Source organism: Suillus bovinus, assembly GCF_016758785.1.
Source record: "Suillus bovinus strain UH-Sbo-P2 chromosome Unknown EDB93scaffold_15, whole genome shotgun sequence".
NCBI lineage: Eukaryota > Fungi > Basidiomycota > Agaricomycetes > Boletales > Suillaceae > Suillus > Suillus bovinus.
In genome coordinates, this window is record NW_024542071.1 from 359,149 (window position 1) to 372,271 (window position 13,123).

Below are 13,123 nucleotides of genomic sequence, written 5' to 3' on the forward strand. Positions count from 1 at the left end.
GATTTTAATTTTTGACTAACTTCCCTGTGCAGTCTGATTCGATCTCGCACGGTGTCGCGACGAATGCACAATTCCGAAACACATCTGGAGTTGTATCTGGCAACTCCCATAGTTAATACTTGAATTCAAGCGGCGAAGGTCAGAAACTGATTGAGCGAACTTGAAAGTGGGCCTCAGTGTCTGATGCTCTCGTCAGAGGGAAAAACCTATGAATACTTTTCATTGTCATCGTATGCACGCAGACTCTGATTCTTCCGGATAAGTCATGGATTCATAGGGTCACAAGTTTCACGAGGGTGGGTATGGATCTCCTCTGCGATGTTGACCTCGACAGGTCGAGCGAAAGTGGGTTCCACAGTATCTGGTGGATCATCATCATGTTCTCTGCGTGTCCCCCTAATATCGGTGATGAGAAGAAGAGGTGTCAAGGTCTAGAAGGATGTGAGACTACGTAGAAAATAAGAAGTATAAAATGCTGACGGCAAACTGAACGCCGACGTGCGTTGCCATGAGACCAGCTGGATTCCCGGAAAGCTGTAGAGCGCACACTACCACGATGCTGATAGTGTAGATTGTACCGCACTGAATGATAGTGTATATGGCAGGTTTGTATGCGTTGTGGCCAGGATGGCATTCAAGAGTCGTATTTCCATCGCTGACACCGAGACGGCGGCACTAGTTGCAGGTTCAATCATTCCTAGCGGTTCGAGGGATAAAGTTGTAGAAGCGTAACCCGGTGAGTCACGTACCGATACTTAAACTCTCGAGAATCTTCCTGGCAGCAAGGTACAATAGATTGATGCGGAACTGGGACCCAAGTGAGTCAGCTTCAAGTTAGCAAGGTTTCGTGTTGGGCCACCGAGATAAATACGAGCAAGGGCGTGATAGTGCTATTCAAAAGAATATCCGTGTCAAGACAATGGGCGCAGTGACCATCTCCTTCAACAAGTACTAGTACCATGCTCAGGCTGAAGCCACCGAAGCGAAGACTCAGACACCAATGGCAAAGTTTTAGAAAGAGGCACTCGCTAAGCTCCACCGCGGAGCCTATAAGAGAATAATCTCTGAGGACACGTGAAAGCGCAACTGGCAGTACCAACAGCTAGTACCAAAAATGCATACTAGCAGAAGACATTTGAGAAAGACTTGGCAGGACAACGTCGCTCACAACGGCACTAAACATCACGTGACCTACTAGCTTAAAACTGAATGCCCCTTGAAGCTCAAGGGGCCATTCGGAATTCCGGACGACATTGCACTCTTTACTGTTAAATTTATCAAGACTCAACGCCACTTTACTGGAAAAACTCCGGCATTTCAATACAAACAGTACAAGTCACGTCAAATAGCAGAAATATTTGTGTTTATATATACGGCAAGGCAAGTGCACTTGCGCGTGGTGTTTAGTTCTTAACGCAGCTGCAGGAACCAACTTGGCAGTTGCAGCTGTTTACAAACAGTCAGAATCCCGTCATCGAAATGTCGCAAGGCAAAACTCACTTGGAGGTGCAGTTGCATTGCTCAGTGTTGTTGTTGTACATGATGGTGGTTATGAGTGCGGTTAAGCTGCAACACGGTGTCAGTCACGTCATGTTCGTGATGGATCAGTCAGACGACCGACCTGGTATGTAAGACAGTTGATGATGTAGCAGATTGCTGGAGGGAAAGCCAGCTAAAGAGGGGCCATTTTATATTGCTAGTTATTGGCGCCGTGACCAGAATGGACAGAAGGTAAATAGACAGCCAAAGAGTGCATTCGTCTCCGTCAATCCCAGGAGTGTCAACACTAGCATGATATGATACAGGCCCCCTGGGCACAGGGCGCAGGGAGGTAACTAAAAGAAATTAGGTTCTGCTCCAGCCCGATAAGATAAAAACTTTTCAACTTGAAGAGCAGTGGCGCAAGCATGCCACCATCTAGGGTTGCCAATACCAAATAGCAATGCCACAGGGCATCACTGAAATAAGAGATCAACTTCTGCTCCGAACCTGTCAAGATAGAAGTCTGCCGGCCAGAAGCAGCTGCATCAGAATACAGCAAGGGGGGCCGGTATATAGCCCACTTACTTGACTTATATGTTGGCCCATTGTAATCTTGATTTATTCAAGGCACGAAACACGCGTGTGGACGAGCTTCAATGGAGTGAAGTTGATTCTGTTCCTCGGCATTGTACTGGCACCAGCTATGCTTCATCAAGAAATTCCCTGACAAATCTCTCGGCATCACTTGATAGTGACGTTAGTCACTTGGCTTGTCTTTACACGCCATGTCTTCTAACCCGACGCCGGGCCGCTGGCCAGATACGTTTTCAGGTGACCGTCATCTGAGTGCTCAGTGCTCAGGCCAAGCTCAGGCACCAAATAATGAGATAGCCTTGTTGCGAGCGTGTGAAGTGAACTGGTGCAGAAGCACAGTGGCTAACCAGATATCTGTGACTCACTCATACGGAAGTAAGCAGATGTGAAGTCACATCAATGATAACTGAGACGCCATCACGTGCAAAAAACCAGATGGAGAAAGCATGATAGGAATGATAGGAACGGTGGTGAGAGACGAGCGATTTAAGCGGCCATGAGCAAACGTGATAGGTGGGATATTGCGGGTGATAGAGTGTATCATCATAGTATATGGGGTAATCAGATATGTCATAGGTGATCGGCGGTGGGCAGTCACATTCGTCGACCACACGAGTGGCAAGTATACCGAGACAAGTGTGAGATGACAGATGCATCGAATGTGATGGTAGCGCGTGCCCAGGTTGGGAGGAATTGGAAGTTGCAGGAAGTTCTGTTCTGCGGTTGCCAACGCTGTGGCAGCACTCATTCGTCTGTCCCTAAGAAGTCCCGCAAACCTTCACTGACTGGAACGGTCAGGGTTCCTGTAAATTTTTTTATTCGTGCAGTTAGTTCAATCATTACCCCATCTATGGATAGCAAAAGAACGCTGGCGATAGTAATGGGGTCGTTCTTGTCCTTGTATTATGATAACGAGCTATCGAATACCTTTGTTTCGCGGTTTTCCTCAATGCACGACAGACGAATTCATGAACTAGCCGATCCTCGACAACTTCCTCTTCAGAAGACTGGAGGAGCTGCTATGACTTGACAAGCTTGAAGACACATGCAAACCGATCTTAAAATGTCTGCCGCGCGACCTGTACAATGAAATTAGCACTAGTGCGTGAACTCGAAAAATCAATGATATGCCTTGTGTGCCTTGCAGCTACACTGGAATATCCTTGCAGGTGTCATGAGTGCAGCCTGGATCCTGGCCTGATAGTGGGGGTAGACGCCGCCAGTTTGCCTCAGCGACGTCCCATTTCACATGAGCATATCTCAGCGCTCATTGGTACCACTTGCTCACAAACTGTAGTTGCAACGAGAGAGAGAGAATTTCTATACCGTGTTACGGCGCGGTGCTCTACGTCTTACGAGCCGAGTAGTTGCAAGTTGTCGCTGTCGTGGGAACAATATCTCGATGAGTAGGAAATTCGCCTCAAGGGTAGCGCATCTCACTCATACATGGCCTCACCCTACAGTGATGAAGAGAATGGACGACGAAATGGAGTCCAAAGGAGAGCTACTGTCCGAGCATCTTGTGTATGACTAGAAGTCGTTCTTCATCATAGAATTTCAGTCAGGGCTGATTTCCACTCCAGATTGAACTGTATGGATCGATAAGTCACTTGAACGGAAATATGGTCACTGAACCTGCTGCATCTCGTGTACTTGAGTTGAAGCCTTCTCCACCACTTCGGGAACTACGTGGACGAAATCTAGAATTGTGCATATAAAGAAACTGGACAAGAAGATGACGATTGAGGCCTGCTATCATGACTAAGTGTCTTCACCTATTGTAGGCCTAAAGAAGAAGTTTTCAACATGTGGGAAAATCGAGGAGCGTCCTGGCGGCGGAGAGTGCTTCTGTGCCGACGTGTTTTTCTGGAACGATCCGTGTTCACTTTCACGACGAGAAGATGCACCCTACAGCTTGGAGAACCTTCGAATGGACAACTTATCTAGAAGAGTGACAAGAGAATTAGCATTAGCCTGCGATGGATGACTTTCATAAGTGTGAATGTCCCACCTGGAAAACCATGTGTGCCTTACAGCGTAAATGCGTACGAAAATGTCTGTCACCCAACTTCGATAGATCAAGAGTATATCTTCATCCCGAGGCATTTGCAAGTGGAGTGTTACAGAAGAACCCTTTAAACTAGTTAGTAGTGTTCAACACCCAGCACCCTCAATGGACAGAAATCGGAATGAAAAAACCACGTGTATTTTATGATGAACAATACAACTCCGAGGCAGCGTCAAAAGAAAAACTTCGCGCCACTCCAACAAATTCCCCACATACATACGAAAGGGCACTTCCCCCAGTAAAACAAATGCAACAATCAACTCCCAGTCCCTCAGCCGCTATGCAATCAACAAACAACGACTGCGTCGCCAGTCAATACCCCACCATAAATGAAACGACTGCCCAAACCCATATGCTACCTTGTGGCAGGGCTGGATGTCCAGTCGTTTTCGTTTATGGTGATGGCACCGACTGGCCCACGGTCAGTCGCCTGATCAACGACCACTCGCCGGTCTGCAGGGGCGGGTTCTATGGGCTGAACCATGCCCCTCCCCGTTCCAACACACAGCAGGCGCTGATGCCTGCGCAGCTCGCGCCTAAGAGCATTGCGGGCGGAAGAAAGCGGAGGAAAAAGGAGGATGAAAGGAAACAAGAACTCGAGGACGACGAGTATACCGAGGACGTGCAACCCACATCCGTCACGTGCCGCGAATGTCAGAAAGCCATCACCATTGACAAGCGCTCCAGGTACTATCCTGGACTATGGCTGAAGCACAGGGGAAAGTGCCCCGGCATCCGCAAGATAGAGGTGAGTTAATTTCTCAAGGGATAGAATGAGTAACTAACTAAATCCTTTAGGCCGAGAAAAAACTTACCAGCAGAAGAGACCGGTTCCTTCTGTCGAATGCAAAATGGCATGCGCCAGCCACTTCCTCGTTTGACGCGAGCGGTGAAGAGTCAGACGAAGATGAGTACGAGGTGATGCGATTCAGCAGTAAGTCAAGTCCTCGACGAGAGCAAAATCATTTGATTCACCACGAACTCTAGCATCGGATGTGCGATCCTTCCACGACTGATAGGAAAGAGGAGAAAAGTGACTGGTGTACCGGTACGCCACGACGAATGAATTCGTGGATAGAATTGGCATCTTAAATATTGTGGGTGAGCGTCAAAGGCGAAGATCCAGAGCGTGCTTATCAGGCATTGGAAGTTGTTCACTTACTAGTACAGGACGTCTACGTCCCTTTGTACATTTCTGTGATGAGATCACTAGAGAAAGGAATGATGATGATCTTTTGTGTTCAAGATCAAAGCGTCTGGATATCGCCGCAAACCGATTTTGAGTGGTCGGAAGGAGCCGGCGCACTTTTCTTTGTCTTTGTGGTTGCTTTGACTTGCTTGGACTCTTCACCGGACCGTACATTCGTTCCTTGCTAAGCTCACTTCCAGTCAGTTCCAGTCCCATGCATTATTTGCAGTTGAACGTTTATTTTATTCAAGAGGCTTATATATGACACGCTCCCACCCCACCCTCGCTCTTATTGCATCAGACGAAACTGACAACCCCTTGTTTCGCAAATCAACTGACGTGCCGTTCAATCTGTCATGATGTTATGCTATATTACAGTCTTTCGAGACTTGTGGCCACGCCGACAACTCAGCTGATGGTTCTTCGAAACTTCAAGATGCGAAGTCTGCACGTGAAACATACGTGCCGCCTACCCGTCCCTTTGGCCTTGTGACACTGAAATATTCTTGGTACGTTATTGCTGTCCTAGATGGACTTTTAGTCTGACGATCCTCTTGCAGGTATGTAAGGCCCCTCGCCAGACGTACATGTCCTCTTCCGAGCTTCAGTACATCGTTGACTGAGTGGACAACGGTTACTCCCTGGTCCCAACACGGACAATAGACATTCCTGTTTCTAAGCGCGTGCAACTTTTGAGAGACAGAGCTCACGCATGATCCAAGGTTGACATTCACCCTTTCAAAATGGTCCCCATAGGAATGGGACTAGTACCTTTGAAACGACTTGTTGCTGGTGGGCACATCTTGTGGAATCCCCACGAACCTGAAGACACGGCCGAATCTTTCCATCACTTCCAAAGCCCTCACAACAATAATTCCAGCGCAACGGGCCCAGGAACGTTATGTTCAGCTCCCCACTCGCAAACCTGGTCGTCGTCGCCTATATTGTTGGCCACGCGAGACGGTCTATATTAAGCTTGGAGCCCTGGATGGTGGTAGTGTTCACCCTCAGACTGCTGGTGAGAGACTGTTTCTGTCGGACGACTCGAAAAACCGCCCTGAAACCATTGGCGCATTTCTCTTCCTTCTCGGCTATGTAAGGAAGCCTATGGCATTGGCATTGGACAGCTCACCACTTTCGCGCGTACCTATTTTGCGTTGTTCACCTCACCTAAACGTGCATCGCCGAGCTAGTTGCTCGACTTATCAGCGCTTAGCACCGACGGACGGACCTTGATTGGAGTAACCGCAACGATGCATATGGTTGAGTTTGGACAGCACCCCCCATACACCACTTTTTGGTCTTCATCCTCGTATGCGTGCCCATCTCCCTCGTGTTTGCCATCCTCTCCCATACAGAACTTGGGTGTGTAGTGTAGCATTTATTTGGAATGTTTCGTCCTTTACATATGATAAAATATCGATCATGAATCAACTTAAACTCTCGTATCTTTGATTTGCTGGTGATATGGAGACGTGTTGACAATGGCAATAACATGTATGTAAACATTGATGGTAGGGTAGTGTGTACGAGGTGAAGCTGCAAGCTAGGATAAGAAGGAAAAATCCAGGATAGTGGAAATTGCTGAAGAAAGAATGTGAAGGCCGCGCTAGTAGAGATGACTGACAGGGAGGATTGATGAAGAGGCAATGAGGGAGGTGATATCGACTGCGACCGTGATGGGGAATCTGGAGCTAGATCTTGGCGCGGACGTACCGCGCTGTTCCACAGATGAAAACGACCGACAGCGGCGACATAGCTATATTCACAAGAACCAGGAACGGGGGCGAGATCGGTGTCGAGAGCTGGATTCAAAGAGATGGCGGCATAGGTTGTCGGAGTTGGACGAGTAGAACCCTCCCACGCAGTTTGCCGGGTCCTATACATAACATCAGTCTAGAGAGCCGATCTATTTCGGAATGTCATTTCAGCTCATCTGATCGATTTGCTTTTGTCTTCATCCCTCAGTAGGCATCGTGATGAGTCCCTGAATTCACTGTCGCTCGAAGTTGTCTGTAGACGGCCGACTGTCCCATTCAGTTCATGTTCCTTTCGACTAGCTAAACAATCTCGTTTTTTCGACCATCGTACTAGTCCGTTCTGCCAGTGGACTACTATTAGTAGGTCGCTAACACGAGATGGCCAATTGGCTGGCCTAATATACCATGGAACGTCGAGAATGTCGAGTGACGTACCTCAAGCTCATTCTTCTCTGAGAAGGCGGTCATGAGTCTACTTATCATTGTCGTGAAAGGCTGGATCTCTAATTCTCATCTTCGAACCGTCATGGGTGTAGCTGATGCATATGGACAATCTGCTCGGCTCAGGTCATGGGACCTTGTGATCGAGGCTCATTCGGCTTGAGTATAACGATGCATCCCCTCAATATAAGAGACGCGGTGAAATACGCCTCCAGCAATATCCACCTTCATTCAACGTCAATCATTTCTGGAGTAGAGATGTAAGTTGACCATCCACCAAAATATATTATATCTCACTTGCAACGCCATCCAGACATTCCGTCCCTCGTCCTACTGGGGTGTCCACCCCGGGAAAGCTCATTCTGACGGAGGAAGATATTTCGTCAAGATGCTCTTCTGGGATGAAGTGAGATGTAATCGGTATGTGATGATATTGATGTTACCCCTCTGTTGACTGCACAAAGTAAATTGATTTCTTTAGCAAAAATGTTCGTGTTCATGGCACAGTTAGTGATGTGCGGGCCCGGCTTGGCCTGAAAGCCCCTGCTTAGGCCTGGCTTTGGGGGGCTTGGGCTAGTTTTTTTGCTATTCGTCAACCTTGATTATGATTAAATGTGCCTGCGACGAGATGATGAACACGTGAGTTGAAACGCAACGAGAGCATGATGGTTAGCATTTTTCTGCGAGAATCAGCTCACAGTTAAGTTCTTCACAGTGTACGGGTGCAACTGTTTGTTCCATTTGCATCAAATAGAAACCACAGAGATTTTGATACCTCGACACGAACGGCTAGCTCCGCTATTTCAACGATGAAATTGCCGAATCGAGCTGCGCTGGTCCACAAATCGAACAATTGTGGACTCTTAGTAAGTATTCAGATCCACAATATGGCATTGGTCATTCGTCTGGTGACTTTAGAACGCAACCACCAACCACTACCATCCAATACGCTTTTGAGTCTCACAGACCACTCCAACTTCGTTCTTCAAACCCACTTACTGTTATTCATACTATGGACGCATTCGCATCCATCGCCTCGCAGTTTTACCCATCGAATGATGGTTTCTCAGGGGATTCCGACGGACTCCCCGTTGACCATGAACATAAACCAGAGCTACCTGGTATATTTTGTGTCATTGCTTGACGTCGATCATCGACATGATGTTGCTTTTGCGACAGTGTAAACCTCTTTTCATTGCTCGCCGATCAATTCAGTACTAAAGTACACTTTGGCAGTCACAGAGCTTCCGACTACCGTCTATTCATCTTCTCTCACCATCAATCTCGTGTACATTCCACTCTTTTGTCGTCGTTTTCCAGTCGTGGGATATCCTGAAGGGATGTTGCTTGTACAACAGTGTAAACCTCTTTTCATCTCTCGCCGATCAATTCAGTACTGAAGTACACTTTGGCAGTCACCGAGCTTCCGACTACCACCTATTCATCTTCTCTCACCATCAATCTCAATCTCGTGTACCGTCCACTCTTTTGTCGTCGTGTTCCAGTCGTGGGATGTGCTGAAGTGACTATTGAAGGTAAAGACAATAAGTTAAGCTACGTGATACATTTCTCAACCTTTGCACAATACAGCAGCACCATATCACACTCGGTGACCAATAGACAGGGAACAGCGCCCGCGAAAGCGGCCGAGTACGCGTTATATATTATGCAATTCGCTAGCACATATGCATTGATCCTGTTTATGAAAGTCATCTCATCTTCGAAGGGCGGCGCGTCTAAAACGGCCGGCGGGAACGGCGGACTGATGGGGGTACGCCTCACATCAGGGCATTCGCGCGCCCAGAGATGCATCGGGGACACTGGGGGTCCCCTAGACTAGTTTTCCTCCTTATAGTACTACTCTCCATATGACATGAAAATGGATATATATGTATATGTATATAAAGACAAGGAACAGGCTGAGACTGGCACGTCGGCACAAATAAAAATACAACTTTCCGTGTTACGAACGAGAATGAAGCAAAGTCTTCAATAATAAGCCTGACATTGAATGCTGCAAATACTTTCTCTACTCGACCCGGCCTGCTTTAGAGAACTTGCATCGTCACACTCTTGTGTATATATTCGAATCTTCCAAGCCTCAGGCTGGCGCTGTAAGGTTGCACATCTGCTGTCAAGGTGTTCTTTCCTCTTTTAATTTTAAATTCACTCTTTGCCAGCGAGCAGCTGCGTATGGCGTAGTCCAAGTACTCTATATTGGAAATATAATGCCACCAGTTTCACGACACGGGTAGAACCTGCTACCGATTTTAATTTTTGACTAACTTCCCTGTGCAGTCTGATTCGATCTCGCACGGTGTCGCGACGAATGCACAATTCCGAAACACATCTGGAGTTTTATCTGGCAACTCCCATAGTTAATACATGAGTTCAGGCGGCGAAGGTCAGAGCGAAAGTGGGCCTCAGTGTCTGATGCTCTAGTCAGAGGGAAAAACCTATGAATACTTTTCATTGTCATCGCATGCACGCAGACTCTGATTCTTCCGGATAAGTCATGGATTCATAGGGTCACAAGTTTCACGAGGGTGGGTATGGATCTCCTCGGTGATGTTGACCTCGACAGGTCGAGCGAAAGTGGGTTCCACAGTATCTGGTGGATCATCATCATGTTCTCTGCGTGTCACCCTAAGGTTGATATCGGTGATGAGAAGAAGAGGTGTCAAGGTCTAGAAGGATGTGAGACTATGTAGAAAAGAAGAAGTATAAAATGCTGACGGCAAACTGAACGCCGACGTGCGTTGCCATGAGACCAGCTGGATTCCCGGAAAGCTGTAGAGCGCACACTACCACAATGCTGATAGTGTAGATTGCACCGCACTGAATGATAGTGTATATGGCAGGTTTGTATGCGTTGTAGCCAGTCAAATCAAACGTATTTTTTCCCGCGCGCCAAAGACGGTAGGCAATACCAGATGTGAGACAGATGGTAAGCACGAGGTTGAGCACGCAAAGAGACTTCGCCAAAGCATTGGAAGCCGATAAAAAGACGACACCGAAATGAGTGACCACACCCCAGGCCGCGAAGGCAGTTGCTACGCAGAGAAGAAACGTTAGCTTAATCTGCCAGTCAACTCAAGTAAACAAACCCACAGAGATGTCCAATTTCCAGAATTATCTAGCGATTTCAATACTAGTAAAAAGTGCGACAAGTAATATCTTACCATGAGGATAACCAGGATCAAATTACGATCCCAAACCAAATAAAACCTCCAAATCTGTCGTCGCGTGTGTTAGTTGAACACCTCCACATAAAAAAAAGTTATTCTCACTAGCAAGAAATGTAGAACAAGAACCTGGCAGAAGGTAAAATAAAGTTTCATGACAAAAATATGATGCCCACATCAAAAGTATACAATCCTATCATCGTCGATGAGAAGGCTGTAACCCTAGCAAAATACAAGGTACTTCCGTCAGGGACGGATATTATAGCAGGATTTGTGAGGCCCTGAAGGGCATATAAAAGGCAAACGATGCAGCTTGCTGTCGCTATCGAAAAGTGGAAAATGCATGAAAGAGGAATAATCCTGATCCAAAGGTGAGTTGCCGGCGAATGATTGAAAAAGTAATGACACGAACCAATGTGCCCTTGTTCTCCGAATAGAAATGGCATAGATGCATACGCCAAATAGTACGCAGCTATCGATGAAAATGAGCCTGATGTAAGCCTTTGAGGTCCTTTCTCACTTGATTCCTGTTGAGCGGGATATCAGCATTGAATCTATACGCTGCTAAGGATGCATACCATAAATTATAGACTGTAACCAGGCGGAGGTTATGAACATGCGATTCAGCGCAGGAAGTGGCATTTTCGCTTGTCACAAATGAGTGAGGTGCCAGTTCTTGGCAGAAAGGGTTTTTAGGGGCGATCGATGGATTAGCTTCCAAAAATGCATCAAATGCCAAGCCTGTGCAACATCAACCACTAGACCGCTGAGCATGCGGAAGCACCAGCTCAATCTGCAATGCACCCACCGGGCGACACATTCATCTAAGATTTAAAGACTGGAGGTGTCTATTGACCTTGCTCCGCGCCTCTTACTTGCAGTAGATACAAGGGGACATGGAGAAACCAACGCGTCGGGCGACAAGAGCGCATACTGTATACGCGTTGATGCTTGGGCGTGCGCTGGTCCGAGACGCCCGTGGAGTTTCCTTCGTTGACCAACGGTTCTTTAGAGATGACAAGTCCGTAATCGATATGAGCGGTAGACTCGTAACCCTGGTACATTCGAAGCAACAGCATTCGAAACGGACGATATTGGTAAAATGATTCTAGGACGAATTAAAACAATTAGGGAATAGCAAGTCATTGGGAAGTCCGTATCACATCTGCGTAGACTCCATGCGAAAAGTCCGGCGGACACGTCTGGGGTGCTGGGTGAGAAAGGTCCGGGCAAAGGCCTTATTGTTTTAGACTACCCTGCGCACTGGCGGTCAGCCACCGTCACGCATCCCGTCTATTTTAACCACCGTCACTCCAATACTGTCATTCTTTCAACTTGCCATCGCGATTCTATTCACTGGTGTAGCAGCCGTAGACTGGGAGCCGCAAACAACAAAATTATGATGCTGGCGCACGGGTAGGAAATATGTAAGCATGAAGGGAGTAGTAGACATCAGCCTGAGGCAAGTGTGAGAGACTCGCATGGATCGGGAGAGGTAAAAATGCTGATGGCAGGCAGTCGGAATGGATGTTGACCATAAACGGGATGATGGTAACATCATGCGGGGGGCTTGCAATAGACTGTCCCATTAATAAGACGAACTTGGGGCAGACACGTACCCCATTTATAGGCTGGTCTGTGTTGTAGGCAGACTCCAGACCGTCCTTTGGACTGATGAGGAAGGGCTGACTCTGAAGACAAGTCGGCAGTTTGCGGAGTTCTCTATTAGTATCTGCGGCAAAGACTTGCCCGTGGGTATATTCTTCACTTCCATCCTCCGTCCTCGAAGACCCGGTCCTTAGTAGAGAGTACAAGGACGGATTCAAACGCAACTTGAAGGCCACTGGATCTGTTCTGCACAAGACGAAAGAGACATGCAGTGGGAGAAGCATGGCATTGCAACGAAAATCCAAGCAGCTCGCGCAGAGAGTTCCTCTGAAGCTGCTTCCCTTAACGGGTACGCATGCTTTGACCGTTCGAGCATCGACATACATTCAAGTGTCCAGCTCACATCGTACTTAGACACAAGGCTCTGACACCAATAATTGCTGGCAGCGTTTGTGGAGGTGTGCTGGTCATTGCATGGACTGTTTACCTCATCTGGTATCTACTCAAACGCCGAAAAACGGAAGATCGGAATCCTCCTAAAGAGAGCAATGAGGTGGAACAATACATCATGCCCCCAGATCCAGCTATCTTACAAAGAGGCACGGCACCCGACGAGCACGGCCCACGCATATCCGTCTAGCAATAATGTCTTGGTCGTTGATATCAGGTTTTGAACTATATGCGCGGCACACCATGACATAGCTGGTCCGTACGAATGCCAGAATTATAAAATGGTGAAGACGTTTGTCGTATTGCTACCACCCGCAAATTCTGAAAATTTAAACAGACCGAACGA

At 47.4% G+C, this 13,123-nt stretch overlaps 4 protein-coding genes across 4 annotated transcripts; 2 read left to right on the plus strand and 2 right to left on the minus strand.

Annotated features, from left to right (window-relative positions):
• Positions 1 to 74: 74 nt before the first annotated feature.
• Positions 75 to 817, minus strand: EDB93DRAFT_211319 (uncharacterized protein; the record flags this gene model as incomplete). Its single annotated transcript, XM_041455720.1, has 3 exons — positions 75 to 431; positions 481 to 655; positions 750 to 817. Coding segments are annotated over 3 exons (411 nt in total), but the record flags the coding sequence as incomplete, so codon positions are not given.
• A 3,458-nt stretch (positions 818 to 4,275) lies between these two features.
• Positions 4,276 to 4,905, plus strand: EDB93DRAFT_1134344 (uncharacterized protein). Its single transcript, XM_041449068.1, has one exon. The coding sequence runs from the start codon at positions 4,392 to 4,394 to the stop codon at positions 4,899 to 4,901; it is 510 nt and encodes a 169-aa protein (XP_041309582.1). The 5' UTR covers positions 4,276 to 4,391; the 3' UTR covers positions 4,902 to 4,905.
• A 4,900-nt stretch (positions 4,906 to 9,805) lies between these two features.
• On the minus strand, positions 9,806 to 11,463 carry EDB93DRAFT_211554 (uncharacterized protein). The gene is made up of 9 exons (XM_041455721.1): positions 11,298 to 11,463; positions 11,240 to 11,246; positions 11,132 to 11,191; positions 10,896 to 11,079; positions 10,825 to 10,848; positions 10,717 to 10,770; positions 10,646 to 10,670; positions 10,271 to 10,587; positions 9,806 to 10,221 (listed from the first exon to the last, which is right to left on the minus strand). Exons 1-9 carry the CDS (start codon positions 11,359 to 11,361, stop codon positions 10,048 to 10,050), a joined length of 909 nt encoding a protein of 302 aa, XP_041309583.1. The 5' UTR covers positions 11,362 to 11,463; the 3' UTR covers positions 9,806 to 10,047.
• Positions 11,464 to 12,593: 1,130 nt separating this feature from the next.
• EDB93DRAFT_1102538 (uncharacterized protein) lies at positions 12,594 to 12,967 on the plus strand (the record flags this gene model as incomplete). The annotated part of the gene is made up of 2 exons (XM_041447221.1): positions 12,594 to 12,676; positions 12,742 to 12,967. 2 exons carry the CDS (start codon positions 12,594 to 12,596, stop codon positions 12,965 to 12,967), a joined length of 309 nt encoding a protein of 102 aa, XP_041309584.1.
• Between the last annotated feature and the right edge of the window lie 156 nt (positions 12,968 to 13,123).